The sequence below is a fragment of the Semicossyphus pulcher genome, unplaced genomic scaffold, assembly GCF_022749685.1.
Source record: "Semicossyphus pulcher isolate SPU_LCO1_2020_fin unplaced genomic scaffold, fSemPul1.0.p SCAF_2, whole genome shotgun sequence".
Classification (NCBI taxonomy): Eukaryota; Metazoa; Chordata; class Actinopteri; order Labriformes; family Labridae; genus Semicossyphus; species Semicossyphus pulcher.
Window position 1 is genome coordinate 3,763,826 of NW_027211693.1, and position 18,575 is coordinate 3,782,400.

At 40.4% G+C, this 18,575-nt stretch overlaps 1 protein-coding gene across 1 annotated transcript in view; it reads left to right on the forward strand.

The window, feature by feature from the left end:
- mgat4b (alpha-1,3-mannosyl-glycoprotein 4-beta-N-acetylglucosaminyltransferase B) overlaps positions 1-17,925 on the forward strand; it is a 92,501-nt gene extending 74,576 nt beyond the window's left edge. Inside the window, exons 9-15 of the mRNA XM_069670042.1 lie at positions 1,200-1,330; positions 1,527-1,634; positions 5,198-5,391; positions 6,379-6,457; positions 8,516-8,603; positions 13,401-13,513; positions 16,041-17,925. Coding sequence (XP_069526143.1) covers positions 1,200-1,330; positions 1,527-1,634; positions 5,198-5,391; positions 6,379-6,457; positions 8,516-8,603; positions 13,401-13,513; positions 16,041-16,064 — 737 coding nt within the window. The 3' untranslated portion in view covers positions 16,065-17,925. The remainder of the gene's footprint in view (positions 1-1,199; positions 1,331-1,526; positions 1,635-5,197; positions 5,392-6,378; positions 6,458-8,515; positions 8,604-13,400; positions 13,514-16,040) is intronic.
- Positions 17,926-18,575: the final 650 nt, after the last annotated feature.

Here is an 18,575-nt window from a genome sequence, read left to right on the forward strand (position 1 = left end):
TTGGGGTTTGAAAGTTAATCAATCTTACTTTCAAGTTCATTCTCAAACATGTGATGTCGCTGATGTAAGAGCTAACTAGCTGTACACTGCAACAGGAGCCTGGGTCTGTTAGCATATGACCTGGGACTGGCTTTAGCCTCAGTCTCTTTGCATGTTAGCTTTAGCCTCTGTCTGCTAGCATGATATCATGACTTGCATGTGTTAGCTTTATCCTGAGCCTTTCAACATGACACAATAACTTGTGAACTGTTAGTTCTAGTCTCCACCTCTTAGTATGATATCATGGCCTGTAACCTGTTAGCTTTAGCCTCTTCCTCTAAGCATGTTATGACCTGGAGTCTGTTAGCTTTAGCCTCTGTCTGCTAGCATAATATGACCTGGAGCTTGTTAGCTTTAGCCTCAATCTGTTAGCTTAATATCTTGTACATTATTTAGAGCAGCTAAGGACATGATTTTGTAACAGTTGACAAACGACGAAACGGTTGTAAATTACAAAATAGAGTTTTTTAGTAAACAACAAGATATTAAGTTAAAATAAACTTTGTCAAAACAAAGATTTGGAATGATGAATATTTAAGTATAAAAGTATAAAAATAATGATAATATTATCCTGATTGTTTTCATCATTTTACAGTGTTTTAATGAAAAGGATGTCAAATACATAATAATAAACCTGAAACACAAAAACTAGCATGAAATTAAGGCAAAGTAATCAACAGCAAAATTCCATAACCTCTTATTATTTGAACTCTGACCTTTAACCCCTGATCAAAGACTTTAACACGTTTGTAGTTCTGAGGACCCTGATTGCCATGATGCGTTTATCATCCCTAAAAGTGGAAGACGTTTAAATCTCAGCGACAGCTCGCTGATGTTCCTGATTCAGCTGCTCTGGGATTTGAACCCGCAGCCTTTCACTGATTAATGTGCCGCCTCGGTCCTTACTGACAAAATGAGCTATAAGCTTTCAGTTTCATCCAAAGCTCACAGATGTCACTGATTAGTCGAGGAAACGCAACAATTACCTTCAAATAAATCTTCATTTTCAGATCGGCCTGCTCGCTCTGAGAAAGAAAATATGCGATACATCCACATTTGAAGCTAATGAGACACTTTGAGAGGCGGATAAATGCACCTTTAGGATAAAAAGTTTTTGGTCGTTGCATTAAACTAACTGAAACTCTCTTCTTGTCTGACAGGTAAGATGTTTAAGTCTTTGGACCTGTCGCTAATCGTGGAGTTCATGCTGATGTTCTACAAAGACAAACCCATCGACTGGCTGCTCGACCACATCATGTGGGTCAAAGTGTGCAACCCAGAGAAGGATGCAGTGAGTAGATCCCAACAATAAGTGTTTAAACACACACCTGCACAGATGTATTGAAAGAGGCTGAAGAGACTAACGGCTTCAAACGTGCAGTCCTGTGGAGACGCTGACAGCTCATGTATTCTGCAGGGCTGTTTAGTTGTGTCTTATTTTGAAATAAGATTATGTGTCTGTAATTGTTTGTTTGTTTCTCCATCAGAAACACTGTGACAGGCAGAAAGCCAACCTGAGGATCCGCTTCAAACCGTCTCTCTTCCAACATGTCGGCACGCACTCCTCTCTGGCTGGGAAAATACAGAAACTCAAGGTAATGAATGAATGAGTGTGTGTGTGTGTGTGTGTGTGTGTGTGTGTTATATACGACAGGGTGATGACATCAGCTGACTTGCTTTAGTCACTTTTCATGTTTAATTCAAAGTCACATTAACTTGCGTTCTTTAGACTGAAGACGTTGTTGTATATGTTTTCCCCTGGGCTCTGCTGTCACGTAGGTACTTTCATTTTTTATGCATAGGCTCTATATTTCATCTTTTCGTGGTGTTAGATAAATTCATGGGTTTGATCCAAAAAAACACTCAGATTTAACATATTTCTAGAAAAGAGCCACGGTCAGTCTTTGGGCTCGGTCTTCTTCATTCAGAATCTTGTTGTGACACTTTAAATATTTCATCGGAGCTGAAGCTCACATGCCGCACGATGTTTATAGTTTACTCCCTGACCTGATAATGAAGACCGTAGTTAGGTTGGGTCTACGGAAAGTTTCCCCCAGCAGAGTCAGTGTTGACCTTGTGCTGTCTGCAGAATATATGAAATATAAAAAGGCCAGACTCACTTTGTCATGCAAGAGTGAAGCTGGAAGTTGAAAATAGGTTTAGGAGGAAGACTGTTTCTTAATATAGCAAGGCTGTCTCTTTTTATCATCATGATTTCACCCTTAAATCTGAGGAAGGACCACCTTTACGTTCAGTTTCCTCTGAGGTATTGAATTCCTTAAAGGAGCATTTAGCCTTCGCTCTCTGTGCAGTGTCTGATAATAGCTCGGGGCTGAACAGTGAACCAATAACACATGAAGGTGTGGCTGAAAGAATCAGCTGGGGCAGCTTGTGAAGGAGGGAATTATGGTTTCCTTTAAAGTGTTGAATGTAAGAATTTGGGATGATGAGTCATTTTCTTTATTTACAATGAATGTGAAGATGCACGGCGCTCGTTACAGATCTCACAGATCAACACAGCAGTATAATACATATGTTTCTAACAAAAGACAGATATTATTCCACTTTTTAAAATGTTATGTAACCTCTGACGGAAAAATTAATAAGACAATCAATATTTTTAGATTTTCTTAATCTAACTTTCTGGATAAAACCCCGTCACCATACTGAGAGCCGATCTGAACATTCTTGGTTGGCTTTCGTTCAATGGAGATGAATTTAAAAGATATATACATGTACTGAAGCTGTGCATGCCCTGCAGGAAGGCTGAGGTGGAGGCACGGTTCACTTCATGCCAATAACACACTTTGTAAAGGTGAATAAAAGATTGAGGTTAAGGTTTAAAAGGCAAACATTAGTTAAGCTTTCATAGCAGCATGAAAACTGGCTTCCCAGCCGTGCACCACCTCCACCTCCACGCTCTCCATCACAGGGACGAGCTATTTCCTGCTTTGGCACTGATTGTTGGCACTTAATGCAAATGTGGGCTGCAGAGTCATCTGACATGAATGTGTTTCCTCTGATTCTGAGCCGGTGAAATGAATGTTATACTGAGCTGTTACTGAAGTTTGAAGCTCTCCAGCACTGAGCGGCAGACTGGTTGAACTGGTCAGCTGTCAGCGTGAAAGTGTGACGAGTTTAGTGAGTCTGAAAGCCGCTCAGGTTCAGTGGAAGTTCAGTCCAGCGTCTCTGTGGAGATGATGATTGAAAGGCTCTGCAGTCGTCGGCTCGGCGCAGCGTTCAGACACAAACTGCAGTATCTCACGGCGGTGGCAGCAGCTCAGAGCCGCACGCCTCGCCTCGTCTCTGATTACTGTGTTAAGAGCGATGGATATTGGCCCCGCTGACTGCTGCTGCAATCTGCTCCGATCAATTGGATATCGATCCGGCTGTCGCGGACCAGCACCTCCTCGATGTGGGGATTGAACCACGGAGGCCGGCTGCATGGGAGGCCAAACATAGCTATTACCCTCCAGCCTGAAATGTTCACCCTGGTTTAGTAAAATAATCAGCTCAGAGTTTTAATAATTAAAGTTAAATTGAAAAAATCAAAGTGGAAGTTGGAGTTACTCGTCTGTAGAGAGTGTTGTTACAGAGAGTTAAGTCGAGAGATTTGTTTAAATCAAAGAAACTTCTCTGGACAAGTCTGAAGCATCACCGGAGCGAAGACAAAGAGATGGTGAATTTTGAAACTGAATCATGTGACCTCAGGTTGGAAAGTTTCTTCTTTGTGACTCTTAAAAGAGAAGCAATTTTACTTCTAAGCTCAGGTCACTGTTTGCATCTGTGAGCTGTCAGAGATTCAAACAAAGAGTGATGTTCTCCTCGTCGTTGTTTTCCTCGATGATCGTTTTGAGAGTCCTGAAGACGTAAGAAAGAAAAACAGCAAACATTAAGATGAATAGTTCTCTCTGTTTGGCCGAGTGTTGGAAAAGAACATCAATGCTAATCTTATATCTTTGTACTACAAATGAAATACATATATTTAATGCTAAAAAGTAAGATCGAGCCAACAGTCGGTTAGCTTAGCTTAGCATAAAGAGTGAAAACAAAGGGGGAAAGCTAGCCTGGCTCTGTCGAATGGTTTCTAAATCCACCCACCAACAGCTCGATCACTGATTGTTTCTGAGTCGTATCACTTTTCTCATATAAACTGAATTTTCTGGGATTTGTTTTCTAAGATTTTCCTGATCCTGTTTATCATTTTGTGACCGATTAGATCAATCTTGGGGAACCACTGTCTGAAGATATCTTAATAAAGAGTAGTGTCATCGAAAACGTGGTTTTCTGTCTTTAAAAATAATATGCACCTACTTATTTGATCTCTTTTTCTGTCTCAATTATTATCAGCTCCGAACTTGTTCAAAGTTGTTCAGACGTGATGGTTTTGCTTGCATGCTCTCAGACCTCTTCAATCAGAGGTTTTGTTGCAGTATAGTAACTTAACTTCTTCCACTGTTGCTATTTGCAGTTAGCATTGATCAGTGTTAGGAACACCAAAGGGCAGTTGTCAAGAAAACCTAAAGTCTTCTAAAGGACACGTTGTTGTTACATGTGAAGGAAGCAGCTTAGCTTGGGGCTCACATCGTCTCAGGGACACCAAAAGGTACAAAGCTGTCACAGGTTTCTCTTTTTTCTCTCTGAGAAACAAAAACAAATAGTTCAATCAGATGTTCAAGTGAAGGATGAAATTATTGACACCTGGATCAAACAGAGGAAAGAAAGTTGCTGTATTTAATTTTTGGAAAATGTGCAATCAGGTGTACTTTTCTTTGATGGACATGTCAAAGCAAAGATCGTTCTCTTAAAATGCATCGAAATAACACCAACAGTGATGTCACGCTTCACTTGAGCATTTTTATGATGTGTCTGCACTGACCTGAAACTGGGTTAGTCATCAAGGACGGCTAGCAGTTCTGGCAGTGATACCAGTCTGTGTGAGATGCTGTTGGTAATCTGAAATGACTAACGCTTAATATTATTTTCTGGTCACTGCTCAGTGATGTATCTTATTCCTGTTGACTCTCAGAGATGCAGAGAGACAACACAAACATAAAGAAAAACAAACCTCCCTGATGTCTTAACCCATCTCACTTATTGTAAATAACAACTGAACAAATCCACCGACAAATACCAATTCAACAATGTTTGGTTGCAGGATAAGGACTTTGGGAAACAGACCCTCCATAAGGGTCACGCCAACCCGCTGGCGGAGGTGACGACCAGCCTGAAGACCTATCAGCACTTCACCCTGGAGAAAGCCTACCTGGGGGAGGACTTCTTCTGGGCTTTCACACCCGTAGCGGGGGACTTTATACGGATACGATTCTTCACACCTGTCCGCATCGAGAGGTTGGTACCTAGGAGTTTCAGGGTATACGTTCTAAGGATACAAGGGACCTTACATCTTTTTGGGGGTACCAGAACTGAGAGGGTGTTCCAGAGAAGTCAGGGCATCACACAATATTATGGGTACATGAAGGGTGCAAGAGGGTAATTTGGGGTTGCAAAGTCGTACGAAGGACTTACAGGGTATAACTTTTAAGGGTATGAGGGGTTTTAGGGTGTAAGGGGTACCAGATGATAAAAGGACCTTGCATCTTCTGAGAGGTTCAAGAGGTGAGAGGGTGTTACAGACAAACCAGTCGATGCAGGGTAATAGGGGCTACATGAAGGGTATTGGATGGTAAATCGGGGTTGCTTAGTCCCGCTAGGGAGTTACAGGGTCTGGGTCTAAGGTCCAAGGTTATGAGGAGTTGTAGCATGAGAAGGAAGCATACTTGCACATTTCAAGAGTGGCAAAAGATCTGAGAGGTTTCCAGGGTATGACTGAGGCCCATTGGACTGAGAGGGCAGTAGAAGGCAAAGCATTACAGACACCTGAATTATCAGGGTCTTGAAAGTGCCAGAAGAAGTCAGGGCAGTTAACTAGGAAATGCTATTGGTGGTTAGGGATCTTAGGAGTTTCAGAGGGCAACACAGGATCGTCTCAATCACAGTCTTAGGGGTGTCAAAGAGTTACAAAGTCTCTGAGGTACTAGAAGGCTCTATCGGTTTTTAGGGGATATGGTGGACACCAGAGGTTATAGGGTGTGAGGGGCAACCAAAGATATTAGAGGGTTCAACATACACAGAGCTACTACAGTCCACCTGTGGGGGGTAAGGGATACTATCTAGGGCATTTCAGGGTACTTTTGGGCAGACTTTTTAAGAGACACCAAAAGTACTTCTGCCAGTACATGTACTATTCTAACTACCATTAGTGCTACCATAATGACTGTTCACAGCAATTAATGGAGACAAATCTACCTGTCTGTCTGTGTCTCTTCTATCTCTTAGGTATTTCTTTCGGAGCGGAAACATCGAACATCCAGGAGACAAACTTTTTAACACGTCAGTGGAGGTTCTGCCGTTCGATGTGAGTCTAAAAACCCAGTTCAGACCAGATTCTGAACCAGTAACCAATCACAAAAACCTGGGTCTGGATTTGTTTTAGCTTTGTCTTTTCTGTAAACACACTGAAGTCTCTAAAAAGATGTCTGAGGGGTTGAAGAAGTCCAGCCGTCAGAAGATCAGAAGGTTGGAATCAAACCAATGGGTTAGACGAATGTATTTTTGGAGAAGCAAAGTAATATTGTAACAAACATTAATCATAGTTTAGTTACGCACTTCCTGCTTCAACTTTAACCTACTTTTACAGTTCTTCTGGGATAGCAACATTTCAGGTACATTCACTTTCAGTCTGACCTTTACATCAAGTGGATGTTTATTGATTGTCCGTCCGTGTTTCCTGCCCTGTAGGACTACGTTTGAGCTCTTTGTCCCCAGATGTCAGATATTTAGTTTTGTATTTATAACAGATAAAAATGATGGACACAGCATCAGAACCTTATATTACTTAAAACTGCCTCAGTGTCTGGTCCCTGGAAGATGAGGCAGAGTGAAAAAATCACTGCGTCTTCCTGCTCTGTGGTCGACTGTAAGGCGAAGGCTGATTAAGACTAAGTGTCTCAGCAGGAGAGAGCGACATATACAGAGAGGAAGAGGAGCTCCTGCTGAGATCAACCTCAGTAGAGAGGAAAGGAACACTTACAGAGAGCTGAGATGGGTGACTGCGAAGGTTCAGGCGGCTTCGAGGGTAAAGCTGACCAGAAGAAGAGGAGGAGAGGGAGATGAGTTCAAGGACTGATGGGAAAAGAGGATCTGTAAGGAAGGGTCAAGTTCAGAAATATAAAACTATATCTATAAGTATGTTACCTTATAATGAGCTCTTTTTTATCAACAAAGGGAGCAGGTCTTCTTCTACCAAGTCAGCCATGTTGCACCGCCATTTTTTACATTGGAAAAAAACATCCAAACAAACCCCTCAAAACCAAAAGACTCACCAAACAAGCCCAAAAGAAAGAAACAAGCGCAGGCTGGAATCAGACTTTAGTTTAAAGCAACTCTTTGTTTCTAAACAACAAACCCGATCAGCTTTACTCGACAGATTTGAAAAAGAAGATTTGAACAAAGGATGACGTCAAAAGAATAATCTAAATTCAAACGTCCGTGTTGAATTTAAAGCTGCAGTGAAGAACGTTTGTCTCCCCTGTCTGGTGGTGAGAGCAATTACACAAACACTGTCTACACATGCTTATTACATGAAGCTGGGTTAGTCTAACCCCCCCACCCCCTGAAATGCATTGTTCAAATCTTCCTGTGCAGAAAAAGGCTTTTTGCCTGGAATCCCTCTGAATGCAGACTTTCTTTTTTAGACTAGAGCATTAAAAACTCTTCTTGACCCACTGAAAGTTTTTGGGTCATCTTGCTTTGATCTACACTGTTGCTAGAATTGCTCCCCTTTCAGCTCTTTGCTAGTTGCAGTAAAACATGTCGGTAGCGATGCTGCAGAATACAGAATGATTAACTTGGTGGTGGTAGCTTTAATCTTTAAATGTAAAAGTCTGAATCTTCAGATTTACACGTTTATGTTGCACATTTTGGCCAGTTTGAAAATGAAGACGCCGTTTCACCATCAGCATCATAAGCAGGCCTGCTATAACTACACTGAAATGTTAGCTACTGGAAGTTTTACCATATTTAAATTTAGATTTAGACAGACACACGTTTTTAATTACTAAAATGAAATTTAGATTTTAAATGGTCGACATTCATCTAGAGCTTTTCTATTCACTTACTCACTCCACAATGCATGGGGTTCTATGTCCTGCTGCCAACCCTGCGGCTAATGGACAATCCACTTTTCTCCTGAACCACGGGACGTTTGACAAACTTTGTCTCACGCACACATGAATGGAAAATAAATGTTTTATTTGTCTGATTTATTTCATTTTAAAACCTTTAACCTTCCATTCAGAAGCTTTCATTGTCGGACTTGTAGCAGTGTTCTTGTGTTTCCATCCTTTTGTTTATTAATTCTGCTGTTATAAATCACTTTAATGAGGTAGTAAATGTGTCTTTGTTTGCCTCCCAGAATATCCAGGCAGAGAAAGAGGCCTTGACAGAAGGGAGGGAGAAAACACCAAAGTACCATCGGACAGAAGACGGATTCATCAGAATAGGTGAGTGATGACACCGCATCAGCTGCTGGAGTGTCACCTGAACGACCTGCTTGGTGCTACATGCTAACTCATGATGTTCAGACAGTCTGATGATCGTCCTAACGAGCTTAACGAGCTGTGTGCTAACAGAGAGGAGAGTTATTCAGGACAACATTCCTGTGCTTTTGTTTGTCTGCTTCAATGAGGACAAACTCACACACGTTTGAACTTCTAGACTTGTGAGGACTCTCATTGACGTAATACACTCACTAGCTTGTTATGCTAACCTTAAACCAAAACTTATTCTATCTTTAATCCTAAAATCAATTATAAACCATCAAGAAACTCTGAGAGAAGTGACTTTATAATATTCTGTCTTCCCAAAAATGTCGTCACTCTTGAGGCTAAAGTTGGTCCTCAGAAAGAAAGGAACACACACACACACACACACACACACTGAGGGCAGCTCTGTTAAATGGTTTTGTGGGACATTTACGAGTTTAGCCGCTGACGTAAAGTTCACAGTTTTGGGAAAGTTCTCATTTTATTTTATGACGGTTATATAAGCAGTAAAAACAGAAGCAGCAGTGGCTGGTCCTGTAGTGTAGAAACAGACAAAGAATAACAGCAGCGGTAAAAGTTACAGGAGTTGGAAGGTTTTTTGAGGATAATACCAGCTGACTTAACAGATAAATATAGCACTTTATTAATGGGAAACAGCAGTCTAGGACCAAGCTCTGAATCTCAGGAAATCTACTGGAATGTCTCCATTAGATGTGTTCATCCAGCAGCAGTGAAACAGGCTGTAATGGCTGCAACATAATCCTTGATGGATCAAAGTGCGTCCACGAGGTATTCCCGTTTTTCCCGGACATTTTGCCCATTCAAATGAATGGTGGAACGTTCAAAAATTCAACATTTTCAACCTTTTTCAAGACTTCAAAACTCATTCATACATTCACTCAGACACTCCATTCTACTTTTAAAATATTCACACGTCTTTCAGCTTTCTTCAGGCTATTTTAACGTTTTCATATCATTCATAGTTTTTTCACAGTCGCCTTTCAAAGCACATAAGGTTTCAGTGAAATGTTCAACATCAGAGTGCAGGATTTCAAATTCAGAGGGGGGAGGCTGCTGAAAAATAACTTGGACACATTCTAAACAAATTGCAACTGAGCCCACAATTTTCACTCCACATACATAAATTTGGTATCAAATCGTAGGTATTCTTGTGCTGCTTCTGTTAGACAGGTACTCAAAACCAGAAATTGTACACTTTTGCCTGGAGATGCCTAACTGTCACAGAAACTTGACCAACTGCTCTATCTGCTCTAATGTTAAACATTTCTGGAGTACTCCAAATGTGAGCACTTTTGTATTTCACCGCCCTGGCAACATTTTTGGCAGTAGAGACATAAAATCCAAATGACAGCTTCACCAGGCCCTTGTGATGGTCACATTTAATTTTTGTGTTGATAGCATTTACTGTCTTGACACAAGCACAGAAGTATGAGAGGGTGTTTTCAGCTTAAATCTCATTAAAATCAACTGCCAAACTAAGAAGTCACACAGCTGCTACTCATGAACCATTGCCACGGCAACAGCTGAGTTCAGCAGGAGGTCACTTGAGGTCAGTTGGAGCTCAGTTGACACACACACACCCACACACACACAGGACAGACATTTGAATGGTCTCTCAAGCATTTCTCAAGGCTGGTCTTCCATTTTAAACTCCTCCATCGTCCTCATCACCTCCTCAGTCATCTTCCTCACCTCCAGACTCACTCTCATCACCTTACACATCTTTCATACTTCTATTCATTCAACATTCAAGCGCAGCATTAGCAGATTAGCGTAAGCTATTCAGCAGACAGCATTCACACTGCAATTTCTTCAGAAATTGCAGTTTATTTTGTAATTATATCATGCTTTGTTTTATTGCACATAATAAAATAGATTTCATATAGTTTTGATTTGTTTTTCAGTTTATTTATAATTTCCCTTAAATTTGTTCCTCAAATTGAATACAGATGTTTGTTTATCATCATACAGCCTTAAATGCGCTACAATTGACTTTAGCACCATAAATATGAATACTGTGATACAATATTACACATATCAGGATATAGACATTTCAAACAGATAAGATGTTCATTTTGCCCCATGGTGTTTTTTTCCAAAAGAAAACAGTTTTGTGACCTTTAAAGAAACACAACAGAAGAAGGAAGGCGTGCAGGAGGAGAGGAGGGCAAGGTTTGATGTGACATCATGAATTACCAGCAGCTCTTTATCCCCTTCATCAATTTTTCAGATGAGTCGGCCGATCGATCCGGCCGTCTCGTCTTTACTCTATTAATTTCAGTGTGATGCCTCTGGATGTTCTGTGTCTGCAGAGAAACACACAACAGCTCAGCGTCTGAGATTGTTCTCATATTTAAAAGCAGATCAACAGTCTGGCAGATTCAGGACTGAACAGCATGTTAGAGAGGAGGAAATGGGATATTTAATGGTCGTCCTCAAACTTCAGGGTTTCTTCACCAAGTTTCAGGTCTAAACGCTTTGCAGAGACTCTGTTAGTCATGAAGACACTGGATTCTATCCTGTAAATGAAATACATTCATATTATTCAATTATTTTAAGGTTTTATTGAAGGTTTAGAATAAGTTTCAGGGTGTACATCATGCCAAATAAATGTGTTGGCTTGAAAATGATACTTAAGCACAGTACCTCTGGGTTTTATTTTCTGCATCGTCTGTCTCTGTGTGATCTCTGTTTCTGGGAAAAGCTCTCAGTACACACGTCGCTGGATATTGAACAAAAGCCCACAATAATAACAGATAATACCCAGTGATAAAACAATACACACATCCAGGCGCTGCTCTTTTTTGGGGTCACAGTACCTGGAAGCATCACTGCCAGCATGATAATCCCAGAAAATGAATCTTCTGAGGGATTATTCTCCATTGAGGTGCAGAGACACCAAACCCAACCTTCACTGAGCGGAAATAAGAGTCAACACCAGCAGGAGGACAGATGGGTTCTGATGGAGACAGTCAAACTGAACCGCAGGGAACAGTTAATGGACTTTGGGTAAATGTAATGGCTCTTAATAAACATTAGCAAGAGAAAGCATATAAAGCCCTTAATTACTCACTTCCATCAACTAATGAATAAATAAATAATAACCCGAGAACATATCGCTTAAAAACTCATGATACGTACTCTAATGGTTGTTAGATCTGGATGTATTTAAACGAGTGGAGCATCTTTCCAATAAAGGACACTTCAGATTAAACTATCATATTACGTCTGCATTTATTTGTATTTTATTGCTGCTGTAGATGTTTAAGGGTGTGCTAATTCTTTCAGGTTAGAGGTTTCAGAACGTTTTGAGGGGCTGAAACCTTTTTGGATCCTTGGTTGGATCTGAGAGGTCCTTTAAGTAAACAGGCACCATCACAAGATGGTCACGTAGGCCATTGGGCTTAGCGAGATCCAAAGTGTGCATCCTAGTGTTCAGGGAGGGTTAAGTTCTTTGGGAGGGCCATAGGATGTTTTGGGGCAGGTGCTTAGGAACCCTTGTGAAGTTTCAGTGGGTTTTGGGATGTTCCAAAGGTTAATTCTGAGGTATCAGGTGAATTAATAATTTATGATATAGTGTTGGACAGGGATCCTTGGTTCCTGGTTTCTTGGAGGGATTCACAGAATACAAAGAGAGATTCCAGAGATTCCAAAGTGGGGTTTCCAAGTAACCGAGTCCAGGTTCCAGGGCTTGTTAGAAACGCCATTCTGTGTGTGCCTGATAGGCTTTGACTGATTTGAGAGTGTTCAGGAGTTCTTCAGGATGTTTCAGTGGCTTTTTGTCCAAAAGCTTTACTCCAAGGCATCAAGTGTCAAATAGGCTGTTGGTGTTCTTTATCAGGTTCAAAGGGTTGTCCAAATATCAAAAACCAAGTTCCTCCAGGTTCCATGGCTGGTTAGAAATGTCAATCCAGGTGAGAATAATAGAAAATCTGAGGGTGTCAAAGTGCTTCAAAGTTCCTTTGAAGTTTCTTCAAGTTGAAATTGCAATTGAAAAAGTTAAAATAATGTTGGATGGGATTCCAGCTATCATTAAGGAGGTTTCAAAGTTACTGATGGAACTAGAAAGATGTACAAAAGACCTAGAGATGTTACAAAGGTCTTCTAGATATCTTTGAGGGGACTCTTACGTGGCTTCAGGTGTATGTGGGGATGTGTCAAGGTTTCTTAAAAAGTTCCAGGGGATGTAAGGGTGTAAGATTTAAGAGGCCATTGAAGAGCTGTGTTCACTTATGCCACTGTAGAAACTTTTGTGTAGTTAATATGCAGCAATGCATCATGTCCTTACGATCGGATTATGGTTGTGGCTTAACTGGCCTGTGAACCACGTATCTTTAAAAGGTCCACTTTTCATGAAGTCAGAAAAACAGCCCTGTTTTCATCTTTCTGAGGATTCTTTTTCCGGCTAATCCAAGAGGGGATTAAATCGTATATTTAGCTTAAGGAGTAGAAGAATATTCTCAACACTCAAAGGAACACTTAATCCTTCAGTTTTTCACTGACTTTCAACACATTAACAGATACTTTCTTTTCACGTAGAAAAAGAAATATAAAGCTGCATTAAATGTAATACAAACAAAAAACTCTAAGTGCCTCAAATTCTTATATTACAGTAAAAGTGCTCAACAAGGTCAATAGTAAAAGAGGCCCATACCACCTCAGAGTCAGTGGTTCCAGATTCCTTTAAACCTGTTCCTCCGGTCTGATTACCCTTTTTATCGTCATCTGTTCCAGGAACCTTCCAGAACGGCATCGCAGAGGGGGAGGTAGACCCCACCTTTGGGCCACTGGAGGCGATGCGTCTCTCAGTGATAACGGACTCGCCGGTCTGGGTGATCCTCAGCGAGGTGAGGCCACCCGGGTTTGACCCCCAACATTATTTGTTAAAGTTTCTTGTTAAAGACTTTCATCAAAAGTTACTTCCTGTATTTTGCTGAGAAGACGTACTTGAGAAGGTGTTTTGATGGTGCTGAGGAGATTCAAAGTTGCATATTATATTATATAAATTTCCTCAGGGCTTAAAAGAGTTCTTGTAAAGGTTCCTATGGTCTGTTTTAAGCTCTTATATAAATATACATGAGGTACTCAAGGGTGTTTGTTAGATGAGTTTAAGGCATGACTGCATTAGTTGCATGGGTTTCCTGGGTTCTTGAATGGGTCTTTGATGGGCTTCCAAGCATCCTGGAGTTCAGGAATTCCTTGAAGAGGTTCCAGGGGCTTTGAAAAGGGTCCAATGTATTTTACAGAAAGTTCAAGAGATCTTGATAGACTTGGTTGTTTGATTATGTTCAGGAACTTTGGGCTGGTGTTGGAGTTTTTGATAGTCCTTTTTGATGGATTCTTGCTTAGATCTGAGAGATCCCTGAGGTAAAACAAGCACCAACTGGGGATGGTTAAGCGTTTGGGCTTGTCGAGATCCAAAGGGTGCTTGAAAGTGTTCAGAGGGGGAGTTTTTTAGGAATACCTAGGGGATGTTTGGGGGTGCTGAGGAGCGCTCTGGAGGTTTTATGGGCTTTTTGAGATGTCCCACCAAGGTATCAAGTGTCAGAAAGTCTGATAGGTAGTTGGTGTTATTTAGAAGGTTCTAGGTTTTCCAATTCACAAAGTTCAGATTTCTGGGCATGTATGGAATGGGCTTAAGAGGCTTTGGCAGATTTTGGGGGCTTATCAGGGTTCTTAATGAGGTTTCAGTGGTCCTGGGCATCCCCTGGCATCCTTGAAAAGTAGAGACGTTTTTGTGGAGCTTAAGATGGCACTGAAGAAGTTAAACGTTTAATGGGATTCCATGCATCTTTGAGGGGGTTTAAAAAGAGATACAGAGGACCAAGATATGTTTCCAAGGTCTTCCAGATATCTTTATGAGGAATGCGGCTTGGCTTCCAGGGTCCTTAAGGAGTTTCCAAATTTTCTTGAAAGGATTCACCAGATTCTTTTAAAGGTTTCAGAGATTTCAAGCAAGGTTTCCAAAGAGTCCATGTTTGAGGGCTTGTTGGAAATGCCAGTTCAGGTGGGTCTACTAGGTTTAAATCTTTTGGGGGAAGGGGGAAGGGTAGCTCCAAGGGTTCTTCAAGGGATTCAGTGATCCCGGGCTTCCTTTGCATCTTTGAACATCAGAGAGTGTCAGGAAAATTTCAGGAGGACTTGAATATTTTGTGGATCTTTAGATGTGGATGGAGAGGTTAAGCTAATGTTTAATAGAATTCCAGGCATCCTTGAGGGGGTTTCCAAAGATCCTGATGGAACTGGAGTAGATGCAGAAGAACAGACAACATTTTTATCAGACTTTTACTTAAGAGACCTTCATGGAGGTGTTAAGGATTCTTGAAAAACTCCTGGATGAAAGATTTAAGAGACCACAGGAGGGTTTGAGGGACTTACAGTAATTTTCAAAAAACACCTCTTTAAAAATGGTTATAGCAAGAGATTTGTTGTAATTTCAGCTCATATAATAAGGTTGTTGTTGAAGGATTAAGAAGCAGACTGTGAACGCCTGACCTCTGACCTTTCTCTGAGGGTTTCTGAAGGAAAGTCTCCCCATGTTAACCCTTAAAGGAATGCATCAGTCTGGGTTTACTGAAGACTGTTAGCTTCTCTGAGAGCCGGTTCCCATCCTGACAGCTGGAGCATTTCTGGAGCAAACACTGAATATTTATTCAGTTCATTAATATTTTTCAACAGCTGAGCATTAAACTTTAATCTTTAAGTATCTGGATCACTATCAAACTTTAAAAAATCAGTACCAGTCACACTTTCTGTATGTGTATCTAATTACCTTTACTCATGTATTGTAACTATGAAGTACTTCGGCTTGAGTATTTCTACTCCTCTTTTCAAATTAAGATTTGTACACATAATCACTCAAAGACTTTATAAAATCTGATGTTTTGTTACAAATTCAACTTCCCAGGGTCCTGCAGACGCCCCACATACAGAGGCTACAGACCTCTTTGCACTGATCGCAGGTTCGACTTCCGATCTACCGATCCATTTGGTGCATGTCATCCTCCACTCTCTACTCCCTACATGTCCTGTCTCCCTTCATCTGTCCTATATAATAAAAGCAAAAAGCCAGATAAATAATCTTTAAAAAAAACCCCATAAATAAATAAATAAAAAATCAAACTTCCCAACAGTTTATCCAAGTACTGTTGAATAATTTAATTAATCAATTAGTCAATTGACAGGAAATGAGGAAGAAAGTATTTTTACCCATTAAACACTTGATGGCTCGAGCCTCTCAGATTCGAGGATTTGCTGCTTTTCCTTTGAATATTTTAAATGATTGAAGACATTGTTCTACTATCAGTACGTTTCCTTTAAATTATGTTAACTGACTTCCTCCTGGTTCTCTCTGCTGTCTCTGCTGTCTCTCAGATCTTCATAAAGAAAGCAGAGTGAAGCTCCTCTCCCCTCAGTGATACCTCAGCTCCTCCGAGCGCTCAGCCGAGCCGACCAGAGGCTCGTCCCGCACACCAGAACCCCACCGTGGTGCCACAGCGCCGCCGTCTGGCTGGACCTCGTTACTGCAGGGCTGAACAGATCAGAGACTGAAAACACAGACCACACAGACAGACACGAGTCTGAGGACATGCAGAGAGACGATGCTGTAATTAACCCTGAAGAGTCTGTATTTATGTGTACATACAGTAAGTAAACGTTGAAACACTGGTGATAGTCGACTCATCACTGCTGATGAAGAAACTGCTGCTTCAAACAGACTCAAAGGCCTCTTTCTGTCCGGACCTTTCTACCAACACCACCCCACCAGTAGCCCCACAGTACCCATGTATGTGCATAATGCTCAGAGCTGTACACACTGTCATATGAATGCCCTCTCAGTGTGTCCATGTGTGTCTGGAGTCGCTGCTCGGGGTTCACTGAGCGATTTGCCTTAAAGAAGACGATGAAGAGCAGATACACGTCATACGAGCCCTGAAACACTGCAACATGTAGCGACAACAGTACCCACAATCCTTTGCTGCGACCTCGGACCTTCTCACATCTTTGTGGCTTAAAACTACTGATGACAGCTGTTATTTTACTTTTGTAATGAAATCTTTTAGATTTGTTTTATTTTAAGTTAACTGAGGCCTTTTCAATGACAACCGCTCTGTTATACTCTACAGTACTCTACAGTACTCTACAGTACTCCAATGTACTCCAACGTACTCCAACGTACTTCACAATACTCTAACGTACTCTACAGTACTGTGATGATCTCTACAGTACTTCAGAGTACTCTAATGTACTTTGCAGTACTGTGATGTACTTTAAAGTACTACAATTTACTCTATAGTACTTTGAAACAGACTTACTTTACAGCACTTTCATGTACTTTACTGTACTCTCTCGTACTTTAAAGTTCTCTAATGTACTCTGATGTACTCTAGTGTAAGATTTACTTAACAGTACTCTTATGTACTCTTTAGTACTCTAATGTACAATGAGCTTTACAGTACTTTAATGTACTCTTTAGTACTCGGTTATACTTTGATGAACTCTACAGTACTCTCACTTACTTAGCAGTACTTTCATGTACTTTAAAGTACTCTAGTTTCCTCTGCTGTGCTCTACTGTACTTTACTGTACTGTAGTTTTTCAGTCCAGTGCAAAAAGAGATTCACATCTTTTCTTGTCTTTCTTCCATCTTCAGTTTCTCGTTCACACTTTTGACACTTTTAATAAATAGAATAAAATAAAAAATCCTCTGAACAGTTTAATTTCTCATTAAGTCTATTTTCACTAAGACGCTGGTTTCATGTTGGTTTAAATGTCAGCTCAATAACAAAATGATGGTTTTATTTGATGTTAGCATTTTGAAATGTTCACTTTAAACCAAATTCAGACCACAGTTATATCGTCTTTAAATCCATTATTACTCAAATCCACTGATTATTACTTAAATGGAAGAAAATTAATAATTTAAGAGAACAAAATTTAAGGGAGCCATTTAGCAAAACCCAGACTGCGTGAGATGAAGCTCAACCCTTCAGTCAAAACTCTATTAATTCAATCATTCATATATTCATTCATTCATTCGTTCGTTCATTCATTCATTCAACAGACCGAACAGAACTTCAGTTTTTCAGATTTGAAGTGAACTGAGCGTCTTGGAGTTTCAGGAAACATGACGACTTTTCTTTGTAAGATGCACTGGAATGCATTGCTATAATCTTGTGTTTGTCTTTTGTATCCTTTAGATAAACTCTATTTAAATTATCTTAAACTTCTATCAATCTGTGAATTGTAATAAAGACAGAAATTTAAATGATCTTTTTGATGTAGGTTTGACTCTTTGGTGTCTGGTGTGTTTATTTCATTATAATAAGTGTATTTTGGGCGCGGGGGAGGTGTGTGTGTGGGGGTGGTGTGGAAATTTCTGGGAATGTCATCAGGTTTCATCAAAGCAAATGATGAAATACCAACATCACTGCACTGGATCATACAAAGCTGTTAAGGTTGAATTTATTTCAATTTCATGCTGAAAAAAAATTAAGGTTGCAGGAGACGCATTGGAACTCGAGTTGCCCCTTTAGGGTAATTGAGTTATTTTTAAACCTGGGCCATGTTTTTATAGATTTTGGTGTCTAAATGATTAATTAGTAAAAATAGTTTTGAAACTTCTCAAGTAGGTTTCTTCAGCCTGCAGCAGTGAAACAGGCTGTAATGGCTGCAACATAATCCTTGATGGATCAAAGTGCGTTCTCGTTGTTTCCACTGACAGGCTCAGATTGTTATTCTAAGTGTCTGACCAGACACAATCTGAGTCAGTAGCAAAAAGCCTTCAACACTTTTCCACTGAAACAAGGTTTTTCACAATAAAAGTATGTCAGTCAATGTAACTATTTCAAAATAGGAACTGGGGGGAATCTTGGGGGTATATTAAGGGTTGAGGACACTCAAAAGCAG